Below are 26,124 nucleotides of genomic sequence, written 5' to 3'. Positions count from 1 at the left end.
AGGGGGTGACGGCCCAAGCTGAGCGCACGATGGACGGGAGCGGAACGCGTCGTCGTCCCGCTCTGTCTGGCGTGTAACGTTTCTTCGAAACTTTGTTTATCCTTGAATGTGCCGTGCACTTCACTTTATACTCGCTCACGTGACAGGGTGGCTCTCCAGCGTTGTTAGTTTCCCATCGCATGAGAGCCGGTACAAGCCAGCCGGTACTGCACATGCATCACACCATATATGGTACTGCACACGGCCATGTGAAATGATCTGAAAACATAAAAGAGCAGCCATGCAAGTTCTTGCTCACACCACTGCTGGCAGAAGGGTCTCCACGAGCTGGATCATTTAGAGCAGGGGTCTGCAACCTTTAAGACATAAAGAGCCACTTGGACCCGTTTCCGAAGGAAAAAATAAACTGGGAGCCGCAAAACCATTGCAACATTTAAAACAAATATAACACTGCATATGTTGTTTCTTACCTTATTGCTATATACAGGATCGTGCAGTCAGCTGTCAATCTGAATAAAAAAAGGACTTTTTCACTTAACAATGTAAAATATATTTTTGCAAATTAATAGCTAAATTACCTGGTTAATGGGATTTTTGCTCCTGAACCTCAGTGCACAGTGTCTGCACATCAGGGCTGTAAGACGTCACCTTCATTTTCACACAGGCTTGCAAGCTGTCATCTGTGAGGCGTGATCGATGTTTGTTTTTAATATAGTTCATGTTGGAGAAGACCTGCTCACATACATATGTGGAGCCGAAGATCGACAGGACTCCAAATGCATACTTTTTCATGTTTATATAAGTGTTGGGGATGGCATTCCATGTTTCGAATACAAGTTTGTCCTGTTTGGGAAGGTTTTCAATATCACTCCATTTATGATTCTGAGCCAGAATGGCCTTCTGACGGGCAACATCCTCAAGAGTAGCGGTCAAGCATTTGAACTTGGACACCCATATATCTTTGTCGGCTATATCGGCCAGTTCCATCTCAAGATCAGGTTGACTTACACCTGCAAATGCAGTCATATTCAATAGGGATGGATCGATCGCCAGGGGAGTGACAGGGAAGGATAATGTCGTTTTTTCCTCTCTGAACTCACAGAATCGTTTCCCAAACGAACTTTGCATTGTGGTGATTGCAGACTTGAAATATTCCACATTTATCGTATCATGACTTTGTTTGAACTCTCTCAAAGAGGGAAAGTGAGACAGTGTACCTCTCTGTAAATCTTTGACAAACACTGTCAACTTGCGCTCGAATGCCAAAACCTCCTCCAGCATGTGCAGGGCTGTGCCTCCTTTCCCCTGAAGGGTTGTATTTAGCGTGTTTAGATGTGCTGTCATGTCTACCATAAAATGTAATTTTTCCAGCCACTCTGGCTGTTCCAGCTCAGCAAAGGTGAGCTCTTTGCTGCCCAGGAAGGTTTTTACTTCTTCCAAACATGTGACAAAGCAACGGCAACGTTATTGCCTGTCACCGGGCGGGCAGTGTGGAGCGGAGCGGCGACCTGTCAGCAGCGGCAACGCCAGAGCAGGTGTCACAGTGCGCCTCCTCCCCTCGCTAGCATCCGCCCCGGAGCCGCGGTCAAGGTTCAAAAGAGCCGCATGCGGCTCCGGAGCCGCAGGTTGCCGACCCCTGATTTAGAGGATATTTTGGCCTCTTTCAACCGGCCAGCCATCTCGAAAGAGATGGGAGTCCCCATACCGACACGTGACCCTGCCACACGCGACCTGCCAATGGACGAGGCGTGGTCTACCCATGTGCACACTGCTGCGTGGACAGAGGCAGGCCGGGGGGGGGGGGGTGACAAACTTGCACCGTTTCAACTGCCGCCACGTGAATCGCGCCGATGGCCTGGGTTGCAAGTCCAGTGTGCTCACCATTACACGAGGGCAGCAGGATCCCCACACGTGGCCGAGAAGCAACCAAACCAGGCCTTTGGTTTCCTCTGTGGACGGAATAATGAACGTGTCAGATGTCTCCCGCTGGGACTCTGCGGTGAGTAGATCGGAGTTGGCCTATCGTCCTTGGTTTGCCGTTCCAGCGAGAAGGAATAGCTTCACTTGATTTTTTTTGCACCGTCTTCTTACGAAGACCAGCCTCAAAACGTGCTCATTTAATTGTAATGCGGAGCTAATCGCACACTAAAAAGAACGCCACTGTCGTTCACAATGTTGAGTTTTCATCGCTGTGTAAAGTTGTGCGGTGCGTTTTAGTGCCGCAAAGCACTGCCGCGGGACGTGAGTTGGCGTGCACCTTCTGTCTTGGTTTGAGCTGATTCACGATCTCATAGCAGCCCACCAGTGAACATTGGAGCTGGCGCTACAGCAGTGGCACCTGGCGTTTGCTGGCCTCGCTGAGAGATAAACAAAACATCGGTTGTGTTCGTCACTGTGGTGACTGAGCTTAGAGAAGCTGCTTTTCTCGGCCGACCCGCACAGATGAATATCAGTGGCCTACATATTTGTTCAACAAGTGGAATATTTGCCCCCCAACAAAAATGCCCCACCACCACTTCTACGTATTTGTACCGCTTGCAAGATGATTCTGAGCTCCTAAAATATTCAGGAAGATGAACCAAAATTCCAAAATATTAGTTCCTCGGCACAAATTTCCAGGGGGTGGGAATCACATTCTCTGACGCCGGGCTCACTGCTTGGACCAAAACAATTGAGGCTGCAGTCTGTTCATAACTGGGAGTTGGCAAACTAGTTTACTGCCTTCGCAGTGATGTGGCTATTGGGTGTGCAGGCGGTGCCACTGCTCCATTGGCCTGTGGCCCAAGCTTCATGCTCCACAGAGGGAAGTTGAGCCGGGACCCGCCATTGCCTTCATTCCAACAGGGCACGTGCCCCACGCGCCCTCCACCCCATGGCACCCGCGGCTTCAACGGCCCAAGGGGACTGGTGCCGAGGCCTCGTCCACACCTCGCAGCCAGGGAATTCACGTGGCCATGCTAAATGGGTTTGCAGAGTGGGTATGGGAGTGGGGTTGCGTTTGTGGTCAGTGAATGTAAATACGGAATGTGAATAAAGGCACCGACTGGCAGTGTGTGCTGATGATGTTGGTGCAGTCACGGAATTGATTCGACCTGGTGTTGTGTGCATGCTTGGAATTACATTGAGAGACAAAGACGGCGGGGGGGGGGGGCGTGTTTGAAACGTCCAGGCTGGCCTGCCAATGATCCGTCCTGGATATAACCCTGCGAGATTGTATGAGGAGCTCGCAAATCCTTGAACGATCTGGACAGACCTATCGGTGCGCTCCAGAAGGCGAGGCTCGCTCATGTAGTCCACATGCCCAAGCATCTTCTGTTTGGCCGGATGGAGGGGGCTAAACGGGCGCGGCACGACCTACAGAAGAGATGGAATTATGTGGCGCGAGAGGATATGGAGCTGAGTGGACTTGCCAATATCTGGTATCGGCGGTGTTAAGATCGGCGTCTGTGGAAGAGGCTCGTGAAGGAGACTTCTGTGCAGTTGGAGGCAGTCGCCCTCCAGCAACATCGAAGGGCGGAGGAGCGACGCTCACAACAACGAGCGAGGCACTGGGCTGCTAAAACGCAGCGAGTTGGCACAGTGGGGAGCATAGGCGGTGCATTTGCCAGTCATCTCAGTCGGTCAACCCATGGCACCTGGGTCTGTTCCTTGACCTGCCAGCGAGCCATCGACACGTCACCCAGCCTCAAAGTGCACGTGGCCTGGCACAAGCGACGTCAGCGCCACTTTGTGGTTGTTGGGGCGGGGGGAGGGGAAGGGGGCGGGGCGGGGGGAGGGGGCGGGGCGTGTGGAGGGAGGGGGCGGGGCCTGCCAGGAATTGACGCGGCGCTCGACCCGGAAGTGGCGCGGGGGGTTTCCCCGTGGTGGGTTCAGCTCCGAACTGGGGTACAACTCCTCCTGCAACAACAGTGACGACGACTGCTAACTACCGCTGACACCTGTGCTGCTGCTGCTGCTACTACTGCAGCTGCAGCAGCAGCTTCTGCAAGAGCTACTGCTGCACTAGCAACAGCGGGGGGGGGGGGGGTATTCAGCCCTGCGGACAGCGACCCCTGCGTGTTTGCGGAAACATCCAGAGAAGCCCCTTCGCGCTCCGCCCGTCGGGGTCTCGAGGTCGGGGTCTCGAGGTCGGGGCCAAGCTTCCTGGTGCCGACTCAGGCGGCGATCGGGGCGACCGTCGGCTTGCCGGAGATGGAGGTGGGGAATGACCCGGCCCGGCCGGCCCTGGGTGACCCCTTCATGCAGTCGCCCATCGCCCGCGTCCGCGTGTCCCCCCGCGGACTTCGAGACGAGGCCGAGCGCCTCCTGAGCGAGAAGCCGCTCGGGGCGCCGCAACGCCTCGCGGCGCAGCTCGCGGCGCTGGGCGGGCCGCTGTCGGAGCGGTACCAGCACGTGGACGTGGAGCGCCTCGTCCAGCCCAACGTGGGGCCGGTGAGACGCGGGCACGCGGCGAACTCGGACCCCTCCTCACCCTCCTCACCCTCCCAATCCCCGCTCCCCACGTCCTCGCCTGTCGCCTCCTTTGCAGTCCGATCATTCCTCCAAAAGCTACCGCCTCTTACCCACCTCTCCACCCTCCTCCTCCTCACTCCTTTGGGATTCCTCCTCGAACGCTTCCCCCATACACTTCCTCGTCGCCGTCGCCTCCTTTCCCTCCGACTCCCCACACCGCGCAGCTCCCATCCCTCCTGGCCGCCTGCTCCTCCTCCACCACCGCCGCCTCTCCCTTCTCATCTCCCTTCTCATCTCCCTTCTCATCTCCCTTCTCATCTCCCTTCTCATCTCCCTTCTCATCTCCCTTCTCATCTCCCTTCTCATCTCCCTTCTCATCTCCCTTCTCATCTCCCTTCTCATCTCCCTTCTCATCTCCCTTCTCATCTCCCTTCTCATCTCCCTTCTCATCTCCCTTCTCATCTCCCTTCTCATCTCCCTTCTCATCTCCCTTCTCATCTCCCTTCTCATCTCCCTTCTCATCTCCCTTCTCATCTCCCTTCTCATCTCCCTTCTCATCTCCCTTCTCATCTCCCTTCTCATCTCCCTTCTCATCTCCCTTCTCATCTCCCTTCTCATCTCCCTTCTCATCTCCCTTCTCATCTCCCTTCTCATCTCCCTTCTCATCTCCCTTCTCATCTCCCTTCTCATCTCCCTTCTCATCTCCCTTCTCATCTCCCTTCTCATCTCCCTTCTCATCTCCCTTCTCATCTCCCTTCTCATCTCCCTTCTCATCTCCCTTCTCATCTCCCTTCTCATCTCCCTTCTCATCTCCCTTCTCATCTCCCTTCTCATCTCCCTTCTCATCTCCCTTCTCATCTCCCTTCTCGGGGCCAACTTCTGGAGTTTCGGACACCCCCAGGGTGTTGCTGCTGTTGCAAGGCCGCGTCGTGGACTCGCCTCCACGACACCAAACTTGCACCCTCTGGGCATGGCACGAGCTCAGGACGGCTCCTTCAGCACTTGGCAGGGAACTTTGTCGCGGGAAGCATCGTCCGGACACCCCCGCGCGCGTGACTTGCTGCTCATTCACGTTCACACCACCACACACACACACCACCACCACACACCACTACACACCACCACCACACACCACCACACACACCACCACACACCACACACACCACCACACATACACCACCCCACCACACACCACCACACACCACACACACCACCACACACACACCACACACACACACACCACCACACATACACCACACACCACCACCACACACCACTACACACCACCACCACACACACACACCACATACACCACCACACCACCACACACACACCACCACCACACACCACCACACACACCACCACACACACCACCACACACACCACCACACACACCACCGCACACACACCACACACACACCACCACACACACACCACACACACACACCACACACACACCACACACACCACCACACATACACACACACCACCACACACACACCACACACACACCACACACACCACACACACCACCACACATACACACACACCACCACACATACACACACACACCACCACACATACACCACCGCACACACACCGCACACACACCACACACACACACCACCACACACACCACCACACACACCACACACACACCACACACACACACACCACCGCACACACACCACACACACACACCACCACACACACACACCACCACACACACCACCACACACACACCACCACACACACACACCACCGCACACACACCGCACACACACCACACACACACCACACACACACACCACCACACACACACCACCACACACACACCACACACACAAATATATCCCCCGTGTAGCCTTAACAGACTGTAGGGGCAAGTGCTGTTAGCGAGCACCTATGAAGGCCAGAACGGTACACGAGGGGATGGGTGGCCAGCACCACGCCCGACCGCCTTTGTCTCCCCAGTGGCGATGTTTACACACCGCACCGGGTACTCGTTTCAGGCTGAGCCGACCTAGGGGAGGCCCAGGAGCGGTTCAGATAATCGTCACTGGTGTTGGCCGTGAACGGGAATCGAACCCGGTTTGCCAGGTTCATAGCGCAGCGCGCTAACCGCTACACACCACCACACACACACCACCACCACACACACACCACCACCACACACACACCACCACACACACACACACACCACACACACCACCACACCACCACACACCACCACACACCACCACACATACACACACCACCACACACACCACCACACATACACACACACCACCACACACACCACACACACACACACCACACACACACCACCACACATACACACACACACACCACCACACACACCACACACACACACCACACACACACCACCACACACACACACCACACACACACCACCACACATACACACCACACACACACCACACACACACCACACACACACCACCACACACACACACCACCACACACCACACACACACCACCACACATACACACACACACCACCACACACACACCACACACACACCACCACATACACCACCACACATACACACACACCACACACACACACACACCACACACACACCACCACACACACACCACCACACACACACACCACACACACACACACCACACACACCACCGCACACACACACCACACACACACCACCACACACCACACACACCACCGCACACACACCACCGCACACACACCACACACACACCACCACACACACACACCACACACACACCACACACACACCACCGCACACACACAATCCGATTTGCTGTCCCCGGGGCTTTACGACGCTCCAGGTCGCGAGGAATCGCCTGACGCGGCAGCCGTCACGCCCTGGCCTCGCGGTTGTAAAGACGCCAGCAACGTTCTCTGATTCGCTTTGCTTTGGGCCGCAGGGTAAACAAGTCGTGGCTTCGCATCGAGGAGGACCTGGGTTCGATCCCAGGCTCGGGTGCCTTCCCCGTGCGGCATTTGCGTGCTATCCGCGTGGCCTTTCAAGGAAGCGTGTCGGCGCCGAGAAATTGCTCGCAAATGAGCGTGCTCAGTAGGATCACCCAGCGGCAGCTTCGGCAGCGCTCCCTACGGGGAAAGCTTGAACAAAACTCCGAGAGACTCAGACGAGGCTTTCCTGGGTGAACAACAATTGTGAACGGAATGAATCCAATTTAAATTTCGATTTAAAGCTTTCGTGACTGCAGGGATTCATCTTCTTGGTTCTTTCGGTAAAGTCACGTAGAAGGGAAGTAATAAAATAATACAAATAAAACATAATAAAATAATTCTCACGACGTTTCGGCCACAACGCAAGCAGCCATCTGCTTGCGTTGTGACCGAAACGTCGTGAGAATTATTTTATTATGTTTTATTTGTATTATTTTATTACTTCCCTTCTACGTGACTTTACCGAAAGAACCAAGAAGAGGAATGAATCCAGTTTACGTTTGTCTCGATGGACTTGCGCAGCTGGTCTGGCTAATAGCGCACCTGCTTATCAGCATTGCACGCATTCTTCACGCGCCCACCCACGCGCCGACACGGAACACGAATACGGACGAGGATGCGGCAGGGAACTGGCAGGCAACTTGCTCGACACGTGGATCAGTGTGGGGGGCACGCGAGGGCCGGTAGTCGGGTGTGAACGTGGTGGCGGGCAGCTGCAGTGATGGTGGAGGGGTGTGTGGTGTGTGCAAGTTTAGTGGTGGTGGAGGGCTGTGTGGTGTCTGCCTGGAGGTGGTGACGTGTGGTGGTGTGGTGTGAGATGTTATGGAATGGTGTTGAAAGTGGTGGTGGTGGTGGTAGGAGAGCGTGTTCTTGTTTGTGGGGAGCTGTAGCGAAGCGGTTAGCGCGCTGCGATACAAATCCGGTGACCCGAGTTAGATTCCCGCTCACGGCCAACACCAGTGACAGGTAACTGATCGGTCCTAGGCCACCCCTAGGTCGACTCGGCCTCAAATGAGTACCTGGTGCGGCATGTAAAACATCACCACAAGGGAGACAAAGGCGGCCGTGCATGGTTCTGGCCTCCCACCCCCTTGTGTATTGTGCCAGCCTTCATAGGCGCTCGCTAATGACACTTGCCCCAGAACACGATTAAGGCTACACAGGGGATTTGTGTGTGTTGTCTGCCAGGGCGGCAGGGGCCTGAACGCCGTACTCACTGCCCTCTCTGTTCTGGAGAAGTATGGCCGGAACCTCCTGAAGCCAGACAAGCCCGACTACTGGCAGACCGTCAAGTTTGACAACCCGGTGTTCAAAAACACGGTCGACTGCATCAAGGTATCCCCGTCCCGCCGAGCCTCCCGATGCCGTGGGGCCGGACCCTGGCCGTGGATAGTGTTCCCCTTGGGACAAACTACACTTTAGTTTTCAACCACGTGAGAGCCCAAGTATAATGTTCAAGGCAGACCCACAGCACAGAAACAAGTGCGAGAACCAGCATCATGCATTGGCATGGATTTCGTAAGATGACGCGGAATGACGATATCACCCTGGCCGCCAAGAAAAATCCTTTTGGTGCTGGTTTTTGTCACCACAATTTGTTCATTGACTCTTTAACCAGTGTGGCCAGATTTCTATCAGGTTGAATCCCTAATAACAAGACAACATTAAACTAAACATTCACATTAGTTCATCTTGACGAGTGTTATTATCCTCCCCATTCGGCGTAGACTAATGCCTTCACGCTTTTCAGCCACGAGGCTGAAAAGCGTCAGACAGAGTCCGGTCAGTCCGTGACGCTCTCCTGGGCAGGGCCAAGGGACCCGTGGCAACGTCGGCCTCCCTTTCCACCCGACGCACCGTGACGCCGTCGCGAGTCCCGACGCATCTGCGAGGCGCCCACCGCCATCGCCGAGACGAGCGACACGAGGGGCGGTGCCGGTCCGTGTGGTGCGCAGGGCTCGCGAGACGTCCTCACGATGTTCGGCTACACCGAGCGGCAGGCCGACGGGTTGGCCTTCCCGGACACGCGCGGCGAGCCCGACGTGGATCGCGTCGCCGCCGTCACCTTGGACATCTACCTGGCGCGATACGAGGTCGACATGATCTTAAAGGTGCGGAGAGCGCACGTGCCGCGGCACCTTCGCGTCGGGTCGCGAGCGCGTCGGGTCGCGAGCGCGGGAAAAACGTCCGTCACGTGCCGCTTCGGAGGCACGGGTTGGTGGGTCGCGTCGAGATTTATGCCGCGTCCTCAACCCGTCGCCCGTCGCACGCGTGCCTTTCATTTGACTTTCTCCTTCGCAGGGAACTCACCCCAAGCCGGAGCTCTTCTCATTCATTTCGCAAGAAGAAATTGAGAAGTCCAAAGTGGAAATGCAGAAACAGGCCAGTCCACTGCCGCAGCCACCCAAACACAGGCACAACCCGCGTGCCGGTCGTGCTGCGCAGATGTTACGCTGTGGCACCGTGCCGACCATAGATACAAACCGGTTTTAAAAAAGGGGCTAGGAAACCGATTCACTACCCAGTGTCGAATAGGAATGTAAAACGCTTACTTGGGAACCGCACATTCACACGCGGCTCGCTGCGGGGGCCTACTGAGCATGGCGCTAACTTGAGACACTCGGGTTGGAAATATTCCCATCCCAGTACCCGGATAAGTCGCCTTCAGTGACGGCTAAAACATCGCTTGTGGGCCTCTTCGATGGGGTTGGCCTCGCGTGGCCGGGGGCCGCGTGGACGAAGCCGCGGGCGGTAAGTTCCCCGGTTCGCGTTGTCGTCGTCGTATCGATGAAGGAACCTTCGCCGGCAGCTCACGGCCTCTCCTGCTGTCGGCGCAGGTGGCTAAGATGACCCCTCCCACAAGACTGCAGCCCGGCCACCCTCCCGACACCAAGACTCCCGCAGGTGCGTGCCGCGCGCTTGCCGGCGCTTGTGGCCATCGCGGTCGAGCACCGCCGCTGCTGTCGGCGCCGCTGTCACGTTTGCGGAGTTGCTTCGTTTTCAAAACCATCGTTGCACTTTGAACTTGCATGAGCGGCATGAATGGCGAGCGGCTACTGACATCCCACCTGGCTGCGCTTGTCTGACAGTGGCCGTTGTTGGAGCCGTACAAGAGCGAGCCGTGCTTGCTGTAGCTCTCCGTCGTGTGCGTTTGGGTCGTGATGGCGTTGCTTGGGGAGATGTCCGACTTTTCGCTCCACGCGCCGGGAGCTTCCGTTCCAGACGAATAAACAGTTCCTTCCGGAACAACTCCGGAACAGGCTGAAGATGGTCCCAGCCCGTCGAGCGAAATGTCGGACGTCGTGACGATGAGCGCAACGGCTGTCCAACCCGAGACGCGCGCGAGAGCGGCACGGCGGCACAACCGCACAAAACCTGCGCAGTAGTGGGGCTCCTTTTATCCGCTCCGTAGCTCCGACCTTAACAGGAGATCTGTCCGGATTGAAGAAGCCGGATTGCGCAAGCCGTAAATATCCACGCGCTCTATCAAAGGATGTTCGTTACTAAGTTGCAGGTTTTGTTGATTAGTTATTTTGCAGAATGTTACAATGTCCTAACCCCTCGATACGTTTCGTAGTGTGGGCCCTGTAGAACGTGCGTGTGATGTTTCACGAACGAACGAGTGAAGGGGTGACGCGACCTGCAATTCCACCGAAGCCAGCGGAGAGGGCAAAGGATCTGGCCGGGAACCAAAGGGCAGAAGCCGAGAAGCACGCTGTCCCCGCCGCCCCCACAGGTTCACATGACCCACCACCACCACTCACGCGGCCGCGCTGCATTTCCCCTAACGCTCGCCGGGACTCTCGCATCTCGCCAGGGCTCAAAGGGGCGAGAGACTCGTGACACCGAAGTCGTTTTGGCGATCATCAGAATCTTTTATTTAGCCTGGAGAAATCCGAAGTACTATGAAGTTCTTTTGCTCAGATGCCCAGGAGGGGTGCATCAACAAGTTAGAACAACAATCACTGCAACAAAACAATAGGAGTGTCAAAAACAATAGAAGTGCAAATAGCATATGTACATTAATTCCTGCCGATTTGTGAATACCAAATGTGGCAGTGCTGGAGCCAAAGCTGTAGTAAGCTGGCCCGGTTGTGGCCTAGGGCGCTGCTGCTGCTGCAAGTACAGTGTTGCCTTGGTGTGTGCATACTAACAGCGGAAACATGCTTCACTGGGTCAGTCACGCTGATGGGACGGGCAGGACCCAAGACAGGCTGAAGATGGTCCCAGCCCGTCGAGTGAAATGTCGGACGTCGTGACGATGAGCGCAGCAGCTGTCCAACCCGAGACGCGCGCGAGAGCGGCACGGCGGCACAACCGCACAAAACCTGCGCAGTAGTGGGGCTCCTTTTATCCGCTCCGTAGCTCCGACCTTAACAGGAGATCTGTCCGGATTGAAGAAGCCGGATTGAACAAGCCGTAAATATCCACGCGCTCTATCGAAGGATGTTCGTTACTAAGTTGCAGGTTTTGTTGATTAGTTATTTTGCAGAATATTACAATGTCCTAACCCCTCGATACGTTTCGTAGTGTGGGCCCTGTAGAACGTGCGTGTGATGTTTCACGAACGAACGAGTGAAGGGGTGACGCGACCTGGAATTCCACCGAAGCCAGCGGAGAGGGCAAAGGATCTGGCCAGGAACCAGAGGGCAGAAGCCGAGAACAACGCTGGTGCCGCCGTCCCCACAGGTTCACACGACCCACCACCACCACCACCACCACCCACGCGGCCGGGCTGCATTTCCCCTAACGCTCGCCGGGACTCTCGCATCTCGCCAGGGCTCAAAGGGGCGAGAGACTCTTGACACCGAAGTCGTTTTGGCGATCATCAGAATCTTTTATTTAGCCTGGAGGAATCCGAAGTACTATGAAGTTCTTTTGCTCAGATGTCCAGGAGGGGTGCATCAACAAGTTAGAACAACAATCACTGCAACAAAACAATAGGAGTGCGAAAAACGAGAGAAGGGCAAATAGCATATGTACATAAATTCCTGCCGATTTGTGAATACCAAATGTGGCAGTGCCAGAGCCCAAGCTGTAGTAAGATGGCCCGGTTGTGGCCTAGGGCGCTGCTGCTGCAAGTACAGTGTTGCCTTGGTGTGTGCATACTAACAGCGGAAACACGCTTCACCGGTTCAGTCACGCTGATGGGACGGGCAGGGCCCAGGACCTTTGACGTTTTACGCATCGTTCTCTCATCTATAGAGGAAACAGTAAACAATGTTTTATTATGCCAAGTAAGGACCACGGAGCTTTTAAGCTCTTCTTCACAAGTGACTGGCCACCAATGATAAGCTCAGCAAAGTCACTTATCACGTGGAAATTTATAACAGCCAAATACTCTACGCTTCCAAAAAAAAATTGGACCAAAGTAGACGTGATGGTTCCCGTGTTTGTATCCCAGGAAAGCCTGAGGCTGTTTTCTCGGAGGGTCCTGCTGATTTTTTGCAGCAGGAGGGGGCCAACAATTGATTAGTGATACCCACCGAAGTCCTCGGCAAGTGACTGTTCTAACTTGGGCCGTGATGCCGGTACACAATGGCCTACACGTGAGCGTACCTCGACTCGCGACCACGTAAATCACTACCAGCGCAGTATCGCCGAATAACCTGTCTTACAATATAAATTATATTCATTGAAACCTGGTTTGAGATGATGGAGACGCAAAGGGTCATTTTTTTTGCGGTCTCGTCGTAGCTGTGGTTAATTCGCTTTGCGTGATCCGTCCCTCCCACGCTCCTGCCATGCCTTTGCTGCGCACGGCGCCTGAGAGCTTTGCCCGGTCTCTCGTTGGCTCTCACCGGTCGTGTTGTGAAGTGCGCTTCGCCCGGGTCGCTCGGGGGTGCGAGAGCGTTAAGCCTCTGAGTGTCAGGAGACAGACAAAGCGATCCCTCTTGGCAGCGCTGCCAAAGCTCCGTCTCACGGATTTTACAAATCCGCCCCTGCACAATTTAAGGAATTGTGACGATTAGAGGTCATCGTTGGGTTACAAATATTGAACGTTGTCCTCGTGGGCGCAGAATCGACGGCGTGTGCAGGGTGGTGCGTGCTAACCGCTCGCGTGCCGTCGACACGAATCGTTACGATCCAGCGACAATTGTTGCATCACCTACCCTGCTGTTTTAGAAACTGCACACGACCGCTTTTTCAACTCGAGCAAAAATATATTCTCAAGTTTCATTCGCTGAGGAAAAAACTGTTCATTCTTCAGCTCTATCTATCTTTGTCCATCTGTAATGGGGGGTGGGGGGGGCGGCACAGTAACTTCCGTAAAGAAGATCTAATTTGAACGGGACTTTAGCTTGAAGTTGCGTGGCTGTTAGGGACTCGACCTAAGAGGCCACATTGATCAAAGCGTTGGCCGTGCCCCCCCCAACAGAGCCGCTATTCGAGCCCGGCTGTGTCATGGCGGACGTATTGCTTCCTGCGCACCTGCCTCGGGCGCTACCGTTGATATCGCTAATTAAACACCGCCTCCGCTGGCAAACGCGCGTCCGACAGGGCCACAGACTGCACGCACATGCGCGATTGTTCTTCCTTGTCTTGTCCTTTGCGGCGCCACGTGTCGCCGACGGCGGCGGCGGCGTGACCTGCGTGGCGCTCGCGCTGCCGTGCCGTTTCAGACGAATGCGCCATTTGCGCGGAGCCTCCGGACGTGCGCTGCCCCACCTGCGACAAGTCGCTGTGCGCCGACTGCGACACCAAGATGCACACGCACCCGTCCAGGGAGGCCCACGAGCGCGTCCCGCTGGCCTCGCCCGTCTCCAGTACGCCGCACGCTCGTCCCCGCCGGCCAGGATCGATCCTGGAGCTCGTGAAGAATCATGTTTTTGTTTTACTTGGCAAAGTGAAGCCCACTGAGCTATATAGCTGATGTTTTTTTAAGCGACCTGGCCACAAATGTTAGCTCGACCAAGTGGTTTATCGCGATCCACGCGGAGAACATGTATCGGCGTCAGGGTCGGGATTTGAACCTATGCGCTGCTGCCTACCAGGCGAGAGAGATAACATCTCGCCAGCATCGTGCCCCGCCGCTATCCACTGCTAGATGAAGGATGCAACAATCCCACGTGACTCCAGCACGAGAGCCGAAGTCCTAGCTAAGTTACGTTAACGACAGTGGATCTAACGGGGCACCTCGCCCATTAACTAGCAGGGTGTTTTGAGGGCACGGCGGCCGAGGAACGCTTGCCTTTGTCGGGCTTGTCGTGCCTGTGGTCGAGTGTGGAGCCGTCTTTGTTTTCCCTTTGCCGCCCCCGGTCTCGGTGATGTCGTGCGCGTGATGTCCCTGGGTGTCAGTGTGCGACATCTGCGGAGGAGACGCCGTGATGTCGTGCGTGTCCTGCGACAAGCGTCTGTGCACCGACTGCGACGGAAGCTTCCACAGGCATCCGCGCCGCTTCGAGCACGAGCGGGTGAACCTCAAAACGGGAAGGATCACCAAGCAGGTGACGAGGTGAGCGCCCCTAAGCTCTGCGCAAGCGGTCACCGCCACCACAGGACATGGGTCGCCACGCCCACCGCGTGACGCCACGGCCCACGGCGCCCGTCATGAACGGCGGTCGTCCCTGCCGAGGCTCGGCCGCGTTCCGGGCGATTTGGTCATTGGCCGCTCCGCCTCGTCCTTTACCCACCGCCGATGTCAATCGGTGGTTTTAAAATAGCGCAGTACCGCGGGGGGGCAACCGGGCGCTCGCCGGCGCTGCGGCGGTGTCACGGCTCGCGTAGTTCGTCGCTCGACAGACCTCGCGCAGCTCTCGGGTGCCGAGGGCGTCCGCTCGGACCGAGTTGTCGTGCGGACGCCCTGGCGCGCTCCCGTACGCCGCGTGTCGTGTGCAACGGCGACGCTGCCTCGGGGGCCCGGCTCACCGCTGTCTTCCCTCTGCGCCCAAGCCCAGAGACGGAGGAGCGGCCGCCTTTCTTCAAGCCGATCGTCCTCCGCCCTCTCTCCGTGCCGGCCGGCAGCGAGTGGGGGTGCCCGCGCTGCTCGGGCCGCAACCTCTCCTCCGTCTACATCTGCAGGCACTGCCAGACGCCGCACCCGCCGCTGGACATGAGGAGCCGTTCCTCGGACGCCGAGATGGCGTTCGAGGCGGGCGACGGCGCCGCCGCTCCGCCTCGACCGCCGGCGACGTGGGAGTGCTCCACGTGCACGCTGGTGAACCGGGCGTCCGCGGTGCTGTGCGGCGCCTGCAACAGGCCCCGGCAAGCCAACAAGCTCAAGCCGACGGTGCCGGAGGACGTGCCGCCGGCGAGGCCGCCGACGCCGCCCGCCGCGCCGCCGGGGATGTGGCACTGCGAAGCCTGCACGATGTTCAACGAGGCCAAGGCCAAGGTGTGCGTGGCCTGCGACCGTTCCAAGGGGGCCCGCGCGCCCCGGGCCGCGGTCGATCGCCAACCGGGTGCCGACGTCGAGCGTCAGAGGCCGCCGGAGCCGCGCGGGCCGCAGCACGGCGACGCCCCGATGCTGATGGCGCAGGAGCAGCGGCGCAAGATCCTCCAGGAGGAGGAGAAGTCGAAGGGAATCGAGCTGATCCGGCTAATCAGGGTGAGGAGCGCGAACGCGAGCGCCCGTGGCCGAGACGGCGCGGGTCGCGAGGAGGGAATCGCGCGTTGGGGCCCCGGCGTGACGTGCGCGCGCCACCGCTTCCATTCGATCTCGGTCGGCGCGAGTTTCTTGAATCCTCTCGCAGTTGTCGTCGACTGGCTCCAGATCCCTTCTCTCCGGCCGTGGCGTGCCCCACGATTCGTTTTACCTGGGAACGACATTTCTGAAAAAGAGCTTCGTAGCTCATCGGATTCCTCCTCCAGGATAAATAAAGATTCTCAACGTGCCCCTGCATGTGCTGATTGTGAGCCCCTGCTGCTGCTGCCCCTGCTGCTGCTCCTGCTGCTGCTGCTGCTGCGTGTGTCGCCGCTCCCCAGAGCGGAGAGTGCCAGGGCTTCTCTGCGAACGAGGTGTACTGCAGCCTCCAGGCGTCGAGCCGCCCCAAAGCGCTCGAGTGGCTGAGCGGCGGCGGGCTGGACGAGTGCCTGGAAACCATCGTGGCCATGGCCGAGAACCTGCCGCACGCCGGTTACGGGGGCAGCCTCTCCCGGCAGGAGGCCGCGGATGCGTGGATCGCCGCCGATGGGAACATCGAGGCGGCGGCCGAGGAGTGCTTGCGAGCGCGCAGAGTGAAGGTCGGCGTGGTGGCCGCGTCGCAGGAGTCGGGGTGGGCGAGGGGGGGTGAGGGGAGCGGGTGTCCTATCGGCGCACGGCACTTCCCGGTGACTGCCAGATTGATTGCACTCAGGCTGCGGTCATCTTGTGGCTGCCCTCGCATGGAGATTCATAAGAAACTTCCCCCGTCGTTTCAGCTGCTATGCCTGGGCGACTGTGCTGACCGTTGCACCGCTAGGATGATCTTGGCAATTTATTGTCGTGTAACCCTCCACCACCCGGCAATAGCCACACGCACACAAGCGTTTTAACTCTCCGGTTATTCGTGTGCTGGCTTACCGGATAGTCAAAGCACAATTCTCTCAACCGAACGTAGCGCTGATCCTTCACGTCTCCCTGGAAAAGGGAGCACGGTTCATGAAAAACCAACGCGGAACAGTTTGAACAAACGACCCTCCGCTGTGTGCAGATCGCCGAGATCCTCCGGCTGGGCGGCTACGAGGTGGCGGCCGTGGCTGAGAAGCTGAAGCTGAATGGCGGGGACGTGGACAAGGCCCTCGTCGCGCTCCAGGGGGAACTCCTGCGGCCGTCGGTGGACCGGTGCTGGCACGCGCCAGCCGAGGACGCCGTTCTCCGCGACGGCGACGACCAGGTCGGCGGCGCCGGCACCCTCGTGGCCGGCTGCGGTCACGTGACCCCTCCCCTCCCCCCCCCCCCCCCCCCCGTGATTCGACTTCGATTCTAACCGCCAAACCCCCCCGCCCCTCCCCCCCCCCCCCGTGTGTCGTGCGCTCGCGCTCCCAGAGAAAGCTGCGTTTCCTGCTGGCGCGCTACGAGCTGCAGAGCTGGGGCCGTGCCACGCTGGCGCTGAAGCTGCTGGCGGAGGAAAACGAGCAGTACCAGCTGGAGGACGTCGTGCGGGCCGTGCGCGACTTCAACGACCTCGAGCGGGCGAGGCAGTACCTGAAGAGAGAGTGCCCCATCTGCTGTAACATCTACCCCATGCACGGCGTAAGCGGCACCCCGCGAACGCCTCCGCGTAGCGAGGGGTCCGCGCGGCTCGGCCCTCCGTGGCGTTGGCGACGCCGATAACCCGAGCCGGTGGGCCCCGGCCGAGGAGGCCGCTCCGACGCCGGGCGCTGCGCTCACACCAGCGCGGCCCGGCCATAACGCGCGCGCCGTTCTGTCCTCACCCCACGTCCCCCCGCAGATGGTGAACATCATCTTCTGCGAGTGCGCCGTGTGCGTGGCGTGCTTCAAGATGAACTTCACCTTCACCATCAAGGAGAAGAACATTGCCAACCTGACGTGCCCCGTTTGCAATGCTTCACACCAACCGGACGAGGAGAGCCGCACCACTTTCTTCTCCCTCCTGGACGAGCAGGCACGCACTCACCCTCACTCGCACGCACTCACACGCACTCACACGCACTCACACGCACGCACTCACCCTCACTCGCACGCACTCACCCTCACTCACACGCACTCACATGCACGCACTCACCCTCACTCACACGCACTCACCCTCACTCACACGCACTCACATGCACGCACTCACCCTCACTCACACGCACTCACATGCACGCACTCACCCTCACTCGCACGCACTCACCCTCACGCGCACGCACTCACCCTCACTCACACGCACGCACTCACACGCACTCACACGCACGCACTCACCCTCACTCACACGCACGCACTCACCCTCACTCACACGCACCCACATGCACTCACACGCACGCACTCACACGCACTCACACGCACGCACTCACCCTCACTCACACGCACGCACTCACCCTCACTCACACGCACGCACTCACCCTCACTCACACGCACGCACTCACACGCACTCACACGCACTCACATGCACGCACTCACCCTCACTCACACGCACGCACTCACCCTCACTCACACGCACTCACATGCACGCACTCACCCTCACTCACACGCACGCACTCACCCTCACTCACACGCACGCACTCACCCTCACTCACACGCACTCACCCTCACTCACACGCACTCACCCTCACTCACACGCACGCACTCACCCTCACTCACACGCACGCACTCGCACGCACTCACCCTCACTCACACGCACGCACTCACCCTCACTCACACGCACGCACTCACCCTCACTCACACGCACGCACTCGCACGCACTCACCCTCACTCGCACGCACTCACCCTCACTCACCCTCACTCGCACGCACTCACCCTCACTCACACGCACGCACCCTCACTCGCACGCACTCACATGCACGCACTCACCCTCACTCACCCTCACTCGCACGCACTCACCCTCACTCGCACGCACTCACCCTCACTCACCCTCACTCGCACGCACTCACCCTCACTCGCACGCACTCACCCTCACTCACACGCACGCACCCTCACTCGCACGCACTCACATGCACGCACTCACCCTCACTCGCACGCACTCACCCTCACTCGCACGCACTCACCCTCACTCACCCTCACTCGCACGCACTCACCCTCACTCGCACGCACTCACCCTCACTCGCACGCACTCACCCTCACTCGCACGCACTCACATGCACGCACTCACCCTCACTCGCACGCACTCACCCTCACTCGCACGCACTCACCCTCACTCGCACGCACTCACCCTCACTCGCAGCACTCACATGCACGCACTCACCCTCACTCACACGCACTCACCCTCACTCGCACGCACTCACATGGACGCACTCACCCTCACTCACACGCACTCACCCTCACTCACACGCACTCACATGCACGCACTCACCCTCACTCACCCTCACTCACCCTCACTCACACGCACTCACCCTCACTCACACGCACTCACCCTCACTCGCACGCACTCACCCTCACTCACACGCACTCACCCTCACTCACACGCACTCACCCTCACTCACACGCACTCACCCTCACTCACACGCACTCACATGCACGCACTCACCCTCACTCACACGCACTCACCCTCACTCACACGCACTCACACACACGCACTCACCCTCACTCGCACGCACTCACCCTCACTCGCACGCACTCACCCTCACTCACACGCACTCACATGCACGCACTCACCCTCACACGCACGCACTCACCCTCACGCGCACGCACTCACCCTCACTCACACGCACTCACCCTCACTCGCACGCACTCACCCTCACTCACACGCACTCACCCTCACTCACACGCACTCACCCTCACTCACACGCACTCACCCTCACTCACACGCACTCACATGCACGCACTCACCCTCACTCACACGCACTCACCCTCACTCACACGCACTCACACACACGCACTCACCCTCACTCGCACGCACTCACCCTCACTCGCACGCACTCACCCTCACTCACACGCACTCACATGCACGCACTCACCCTCACACGCACGCACTCACCCTCACACGCACGCACTCACCCTCACTCACACGCACTCACATGCACGCACTCACCCTCACACGCACGCACTCACCCTCACGCGCACGCACTCACCCTCACTCACACGCACTCACCCTCAGTCACACGCACGCACTCACACGCACTCACCCTCACTCGCACGCACTCACCCTCACTCACACGCACTCACCCTCACTCGCACGCACTCACCCTCACTCACACGCACTCACATGCACGCACTCACCCTCACTCACACGCACGCACTCACCCTCACTCACACGCACGCACTCACCCTCACTCGCACGCACTCACCCTCACTCACACGCACTCACCCTCACTCACCCTCACTCACACGCACGCACTCACACGCACTCACCCTCACTCGCACGCACTCACCCTCACTCGCACGCACTCACCCTCACTCACACGCACTCACATGCACGCACTCACCCTCACTCGCACGCACTCACCCTCACTCACACGCACGCACTCACACGCACTCACCCTCACTCACACGCACGCACTCACACGCACTCACCCTCACTCGCACGCACGCACTCACACGTTTCGTAAGCGTAGAGAAGGGAGGGAATGACCGTGGCCGAGAAGACCTGAAGCTTCGTGTGGAGCGACAGACCAGGTAGCTTCCACACAGCGTTACGCAACCGATGAAAAGATAATGCCGCTCGATTGATTCGGAGTGAGACCTCTGCTGTTAAACCGGAGCCGGTCATGAGCACACTGCCCAGGTATGGGAAACTCTCCACTCTCTCCACTACTGCCCTTTCACCAAACTGCCCTATCACCAGTTGGTGATCGGGCAGTTGTACAAAATACCCAGGCAGGTGCTTAGTTTTGGTGGGGCTGATGGTAAGGCCCCACCTCTTAGTGGCAAGTTCCAGGTTCAGCAGCAGCGACTCCAACTCCTCCTCTGAGTGAGCAGCAATTACTAGATCATCGGCATACATAACATGGTTGAGCAATAGGGAGCCATCCTTTGACCGCACCCGGGCATCGATCAGCCTTCCATTGTATCTGTACCAGATGAAAATTCCTCCGGTACAGCTATTGAAGTCTTCACAAACTACATGGTCGAAATAGATTTTAAATAATGTGGGAGCCAGAGGACATCCCTGTCGCACCCCAAGGTGTACAGGGAATGGCTCCGAATACAGACCATGTAGTTTTACCCGGGCCCTGCACACTGAGGAGTGAGATGCCCCTGTAGTTGTTACAGTCTGTGCGGTCCCCCTTCTTAAAGAGGGGGACCACCAGGGCATCCTTCCAATCCTGCGGAACCTGTCCAGTGGTCCAGACACTAATCCTTGCCACCACAGCGTTGCCGTCCGGCACCACGAGGAGGTAGGGGGTTGCCGGACTATGCGCGCACACTAACTCACTCGCACACTAACTCACACACTCACTCACGCACTCACTAACGCACGCACTCACTCACTCATGCACTCACTCACGCACTCATGCAGACACACAATCGCACACGTACACACACATTCACCCACATGCTCACACACGCTCACACACGCTCACTCACACACTCACGCAGACACATACTCACACCCGCACTCACGCGCTCTCTCATCACCTTCACGTCATAACTATGCAAAGTGATGGAATCTATCGTCTGTCCGGGCTCCGTCACGCACGGTGGCTTTGGGGCCTCTTCTCTTGACACTGTCGGTGGTGTCGTCTTTTGTATGAAACAGTTCAGGAATTATCTGGACCCGGAAGTCTTCCGGCTGTTTGAGAACAAAATGAGAGACCGTGCTCTCTACATGATGCCCAACTTCCGCTGGTGTGCGCACGTACGTACATGCTGCCCCCACGTACACGCTGCCCCCATGTACACACTGCCCTGGCGTACACCCTACGTACGCGCCGCATGCAGCCTCGCGCGCTGCCCCCACCCCCACCCAAGTCGGTAAAACCGCGTCACGCCACACCGTGCCACGCCGCGCCACGGCGTGCCACACTGCGGCACGCCGCACTACACCGTGCCACGCCGCGCCACGGCGTGTCACACTGCGGCACGCCGCACTACATCACGTAACGCCGCTCCGCCGTCTGCGTGTGTGGGCAGTGTCCAAACGGAAGCATCCACGACGCGCCGCGACTGCGCATGGACTGCACCTACTGCAACAAGAGCACGTGCTCCAAGTGCAAGAAGCCGGTACGAGGGGGGGCACGCGGAACGTCGGTCGCACTGCGTGTGGCTTCTTAGCTCGGAGAGGCAGAGCACCCGGAGAGCACAAAACCGGGGGGAGGGAGAGAACGCACAGATTCCATGCAAAGCCACCCGAGTCGGGAATCGAACCGAGGCCCTTCTTGCAGTAAGGCGCGGCGAGCGTGGCATCTTCCGCCCCACCACCCGGCCACTCCGGTGGCGTGCGAGTCGGTGATTTCCGTGGAAGGTGACCGCGTGTTTTGGGTAGTCGGTCTCACCAGCTTTTGCCAAACAGGTGAGAGGTCGCAGACCAAGAGCGTTGGCACCTCTGTGGGGTGGGGGTGGCGCCTTCGTTTGCTCTTTCTCCCCCGTGGCTGCGGTGAACTGGCAACTCCTCACCGCTGGGCAAATGCCTGCCCCGTTCTCCATTCCCTCCTCTCCCCAGCTGCTCGTGTCCAGCAGCGGCCTCCGAACTCTGCTGCTGCTGCAGTTGCAGCTGCAGCTACCGTCTCTCTGCTTCTCTCTCCCTCCCCTCGGTCCCCGCTCCGGCGTTGGCGTCGTCTCTCATCGTGCGCACGGCTCGCGCTTAATGACGCAACCGTTCCTCGGCAGCAGTTGCCTTCAAGAGTTTCGTTGATTTAATTTTTCTTCGCCTGGAGGATCCCTCGACACGGGACGTCTCGTTGGCAAGCGGCTCCAGGGTGTCGATTGGCACGCACGCAACGACGTCGCTCGGGCTATTCTCATCGTTTATTGCCGTTACAAAGCGGACGGGAATCTTGTTTGTTACGCAGTAACCGCGAGTGCCCGTTGAACGCTGGGGAGCGGTGGCGCAGCGGTGAGCGCCCCGCAATACAAACCCGGCGACCCAACTCAGATTCTCGCTCACGACCAATAACGGTGGAGAATATTTGCGAACCGGCCCTCGGCCTCCCCTAGGTCGACTCCGCATCAACTAAGTGTCTGTTGCGATGTGTAGGCACTGGGGAGACAAAGGCGGCCGAGAATGGTGCTGGCCACCCACTCCCCTCGTGTGCCGTACCGGCCTTCATAGGCGCTCCTCGCTAATAGGACTTGCCCCAACGGTCTGCTCAGGCTGGGCGTGGGATTTTTGTTGAATGTTGCCCGTGCTGCCCGTGCTGCCCGTGCTGCCCGTGCTGCCCGTGCTGCCCGTGCTGCCCGTGCTGCCGTGCTGCCCGTGCTGCCCGTGCTGCCCATTGACGCATTCCCCACCGGGTGGCGCTGTCTCCCTACTTTCTGAACCCGCTCGCAGCTCTCGGGGAGATGCCCCAATAGGAAATGTCTTCGTGTTATGACACCAGTCGGGGTGTTTGGAATTTAGTTGTCAAAGTCGAAACTAATAACAAGGATGTCCGCTCTCGAGTCAGCAAAGCCTCACCGAGTCTCAGGATTCCATCGCTTGTTAAACACACGACGATCGCGTGTTCATTCCTCGCTGATCACGTGCTAAACATTTGGGAGACGTGTTGATCGCGTCACGGACGCGCGCGTGACACGTGTGTCGCTGGCGTGTGCGTGCCGCGCAGTGGGAGGTGCAGCACGAGGGCCTGACGTGCGAGGCGTTCCACATGTGGAAGCTGGACAACGACCCCGAGATGCAGGCGGCCGGCCTCGCGGCCTTCCTCAAGGAGAACGGCATCGGTGCGCCACCATCACCGGCAACATCGCCGCCATCACCACCATCACCACCACCATCACCGCCATCAACATCACCGCCATCTTGAGCTCAAACTGACACAACCAAGACATACATCGCCTTCACCGCCACCACCATCTCCTGGCCACCTCGGCCCTGCTTGGCCCGCGGCCTGCCCGGGCGAGGGGCGCCGGCGTGTGCGTGGCGACGCGGCCCTCGTGACTCTGGCCCCGTGCCGCCCTGTGCCCCCAGCGTGCCCCAAGTGCAAGTTCCGCTACGCCCTGGCCAAGGGCGGCTGCATGCACTTCACGTGCGTGCAGTGCAAGCACGAGTTCTGCAGCGGCTGCTACAACCCCATGTGCAGGGGCAACGTACGTGAACACCAGGCACACACGCACACACACACATACACACACTCACACGTAAATACACACGTACACACACACCCACATGCGTACACATGCACACACGTGTATACACACCCACACACATGTACATACATACACACACACGCGTGCATACAAACAAAGATCCCCCGTATAGCCTTAAACCGACTGTTGGGGCCAGTGCTGTTCGCGAGCACCTATGAAAGCCGGCAAGGCACATGATAGTGTGGGTGGTCAGCACCCCGCCCGGCCGCCTTTGTCTCCCCAGTGGCGATGTTTACACACTGCACCAGGTACTTATTGGAGGCTGAGTCGACCTTAGGGGAGGCCCAGGACCGGTTTATATAATCTTCACCGGTGTGAGTGGCCGTGAATGGGAATCGATTTCGGGTCGCCGGGTTCGTAGCGCAAGCGCTAACCGCTACACCAACACCCCACACACACACATATACACACATTCATACATACCCACACACACGTACATGCGATTACACAAAGACGAAGGTCCCCCATGTAGCCGTACGTAGGCTGTTGGGGCAAGTGCTGCTGACGAGCGCATGTGCGGGCCGCGGCAGCGTGGCGGGCGGCGCACTGCGATGTGAACCCTGAATCACTTTCACAGGCGGCACCGGGCCAATGACACCCTAACCAGCCCCATGCCGGCCACTCGGCCTTCATTGAGTGCCTGGTAAACTTCAGCACTGGGGAAACAAAGGTAGCCGGGTTTGGTGCCGGCCACACCGCCCGTTGGCGTGCCACCCCGGCCTTCGCAAGTGCCGCTCGCTCACGGCGCGTGCCCCTCGAGTCCGCTACGGCCCTCGCCGGGCGGCGAGTTGACGTTGACCTTGCGTGACCCCCAGGAGTGCGGCATGGGCTGCACCAACATGGGACTGCACGCGCACCACCCGCGCGACTGCCTGCACTACCTGCGCGACTGGGACATCAAGCGGCTGCAGGCGCTGCTCACGGTGAGTGGTGGCGCAGCGGCGCGCGGCTTGGCCGTTTTTCATCGATGAGCGCGTGTGCGCGTGCGAGCGTGCGTGCGTGCGTGCGTGCGAGCGTGCGAGCGCGTACGAATCCAAATAGGGGGAGCGAAAGTGTAGTGGTTAGCGCGTTGCGCTACAAACCCGGTGAGTTCGATTCCCGCTCACGGCCAACATCGGTGGCGAGCGTTTGGACCGGTTGCGCCAAACTACGGACGGGAAGTGACGGGCGACGCTCGGTGATGCCGTTTGCATCGTCAGCCGCGTCGCGCCAGCCGTGCGTGGCCCGTCGACGTTTCCCGTCTTCAGGAGGCGGGATGTCGGGGCGGTCGTCGTTTTCACGGGACCCGAGTATTGGCATCGATCGATGGAATGGCACCACCGCCGCCCCCGTCCGCGGCGGCGAGCGCGTCGCACGAGCCGCACCGCCGCCTTCGTTACCGTTTGGCGGCGACGTCGAAACGTGTTTCTCGAGATGCGGGCTCACTGCGAGCGGTGGTAATTGTGACCGTGTGACGACCACGCTGTGTGCAGGACCACAACCTCGCTTTCAACGTGAAGCCCAGGCTCGGCACCGTCGCCAACACCGGTAAGTCCCGGCGCCGCCTGCGACGCCCGGGCCGTGTGTCGCCTCCCTGTCGCTCTTCTCTCGCTGCTGCTACCATGGTCACCCGTGTTGAGGACTTGGTCTCTACCAGACCCTGAGTGTTGTGTTTCGTCTCATCCATCACCACCACTGTGTTCAACCACCGCCACACTGCAGGTCACAACAGCACACTCACTCAACCAGTCACCCACTCACTCAGTCACTCACCTACTCATTCACCTACTCATTCACCTACTCATTCACCTACTCACTCACCTACTCACTCACCTACTCATTCACCTACTCATTCACCTACTCACTCAGCTACTCATTCACCTACTCATTC

At 58.5% G+C, this 26,124-nt stretch overlaps 1 protein-coding gene across 2 annotated transcripts in view; it reads left to right on the top strand.

Moving 5' to 3' along the window:
* Window positions 1-3,834: 3,834 nt before the first annotated feature.
* The window catches only part of RNF31 (ring finger protein 31), a 29,562-nt gene continuing 7,272 nt past the window's right edge, over window positions 3,835-26,124 (top strand). Inside the window, exons 1-20 of one of the 2 annotated variants that reach the window (XM_078601774.1) lie at window positions 3,835-4,431; window positions 8,621-8,767; window positions 9,388-9,543; window positions 9,734-9,814; window positions 10,270-10,336; window positions 11,061-11,168; window positions 12,014-12,121; window positions 14,056-14,199; window positions 14,732-14,888; window positions 15,326-15,980; window positions 16,358-16,615; window positions 17,065-17,247; window positions 17,400-17,606; window positions 17,806-17,979; window positions 21,709-21,807; window positions 22,083-22,172; window positions 23,714-23,828; window positions 24,076-24,194; window positions 25,070-25,177; window positions 25,727-25,781. In XM_078601774.1, the coding sequence (XP_078457900.1) occupies window positions 4,192-4,431; window positions 8,621-8,767; window positions 9,388-9,543; window positions 9,734-9,814; window positions 10,270-10,336; window positions 11,061-11,168; window positions 12,014-12,121; window positions 14,056-14,199; window positions 14,732-14,888; window positions 15,326-15,980; window positions 16,358-16,615; window positions 17,065-17,247; window positions 17,400-17,606; window positions 17,806-17,979; window positions 21,709-21,807; window positions 22,083-22,172; window positions 23,714-23,828; window positions 24,076-24,194; window positions 25,070-25,177; window positions 25,727-25,781 (3,271 nt within the window). In that variant the 5' untranslated portion in view covers window positions 3,835-4,191. Of the gene's footprint in view, window positions 4,432-8,620; window positions 8,768-9,387; window positions 9,544-9,733; window positions 9,815-9,943; window positions 10,337-11,009; window positions 11,169-12,013; window positions 12,122-14,055; window positions 14,200-14,731; window positions 14,889-15,325; window positions 15,981-16,357; window positions 16,616-17,064; window positions 17,248-17,399; window positions 17,607-17,805; window positions 17,980-21,708; window positions 21,808-22,082; window positions 22,173-23,713; window positions 23,829-24,075; window positions 24,195-25,069; window positions 25,178-25,726; window positions 25,782-26,124 lie in introns of those variants that run through there. The other variant, XM_078601773.1, reaches the window with a different exon arrangement.

This window comes from Lampetra planeri, chromosome 17, assembly GCF_965212315.1.
Source record: "Lampetra planeri chromosome 17, kcLamPlan1.2.h2, whole genome shotgun sequence".
Lineage (NCBI taxonomy): Eukaryota > Metazoa > Chordata > Hyperoartia > Petromyzontiformes > Petromyzontidae > Lampetra > Lampetra planeri.
The sequence above is the reverse complement of the archived record's forward strand: the minus strand, read 5'-3'. Positions and strand labels throughout refer to the sequence as shown.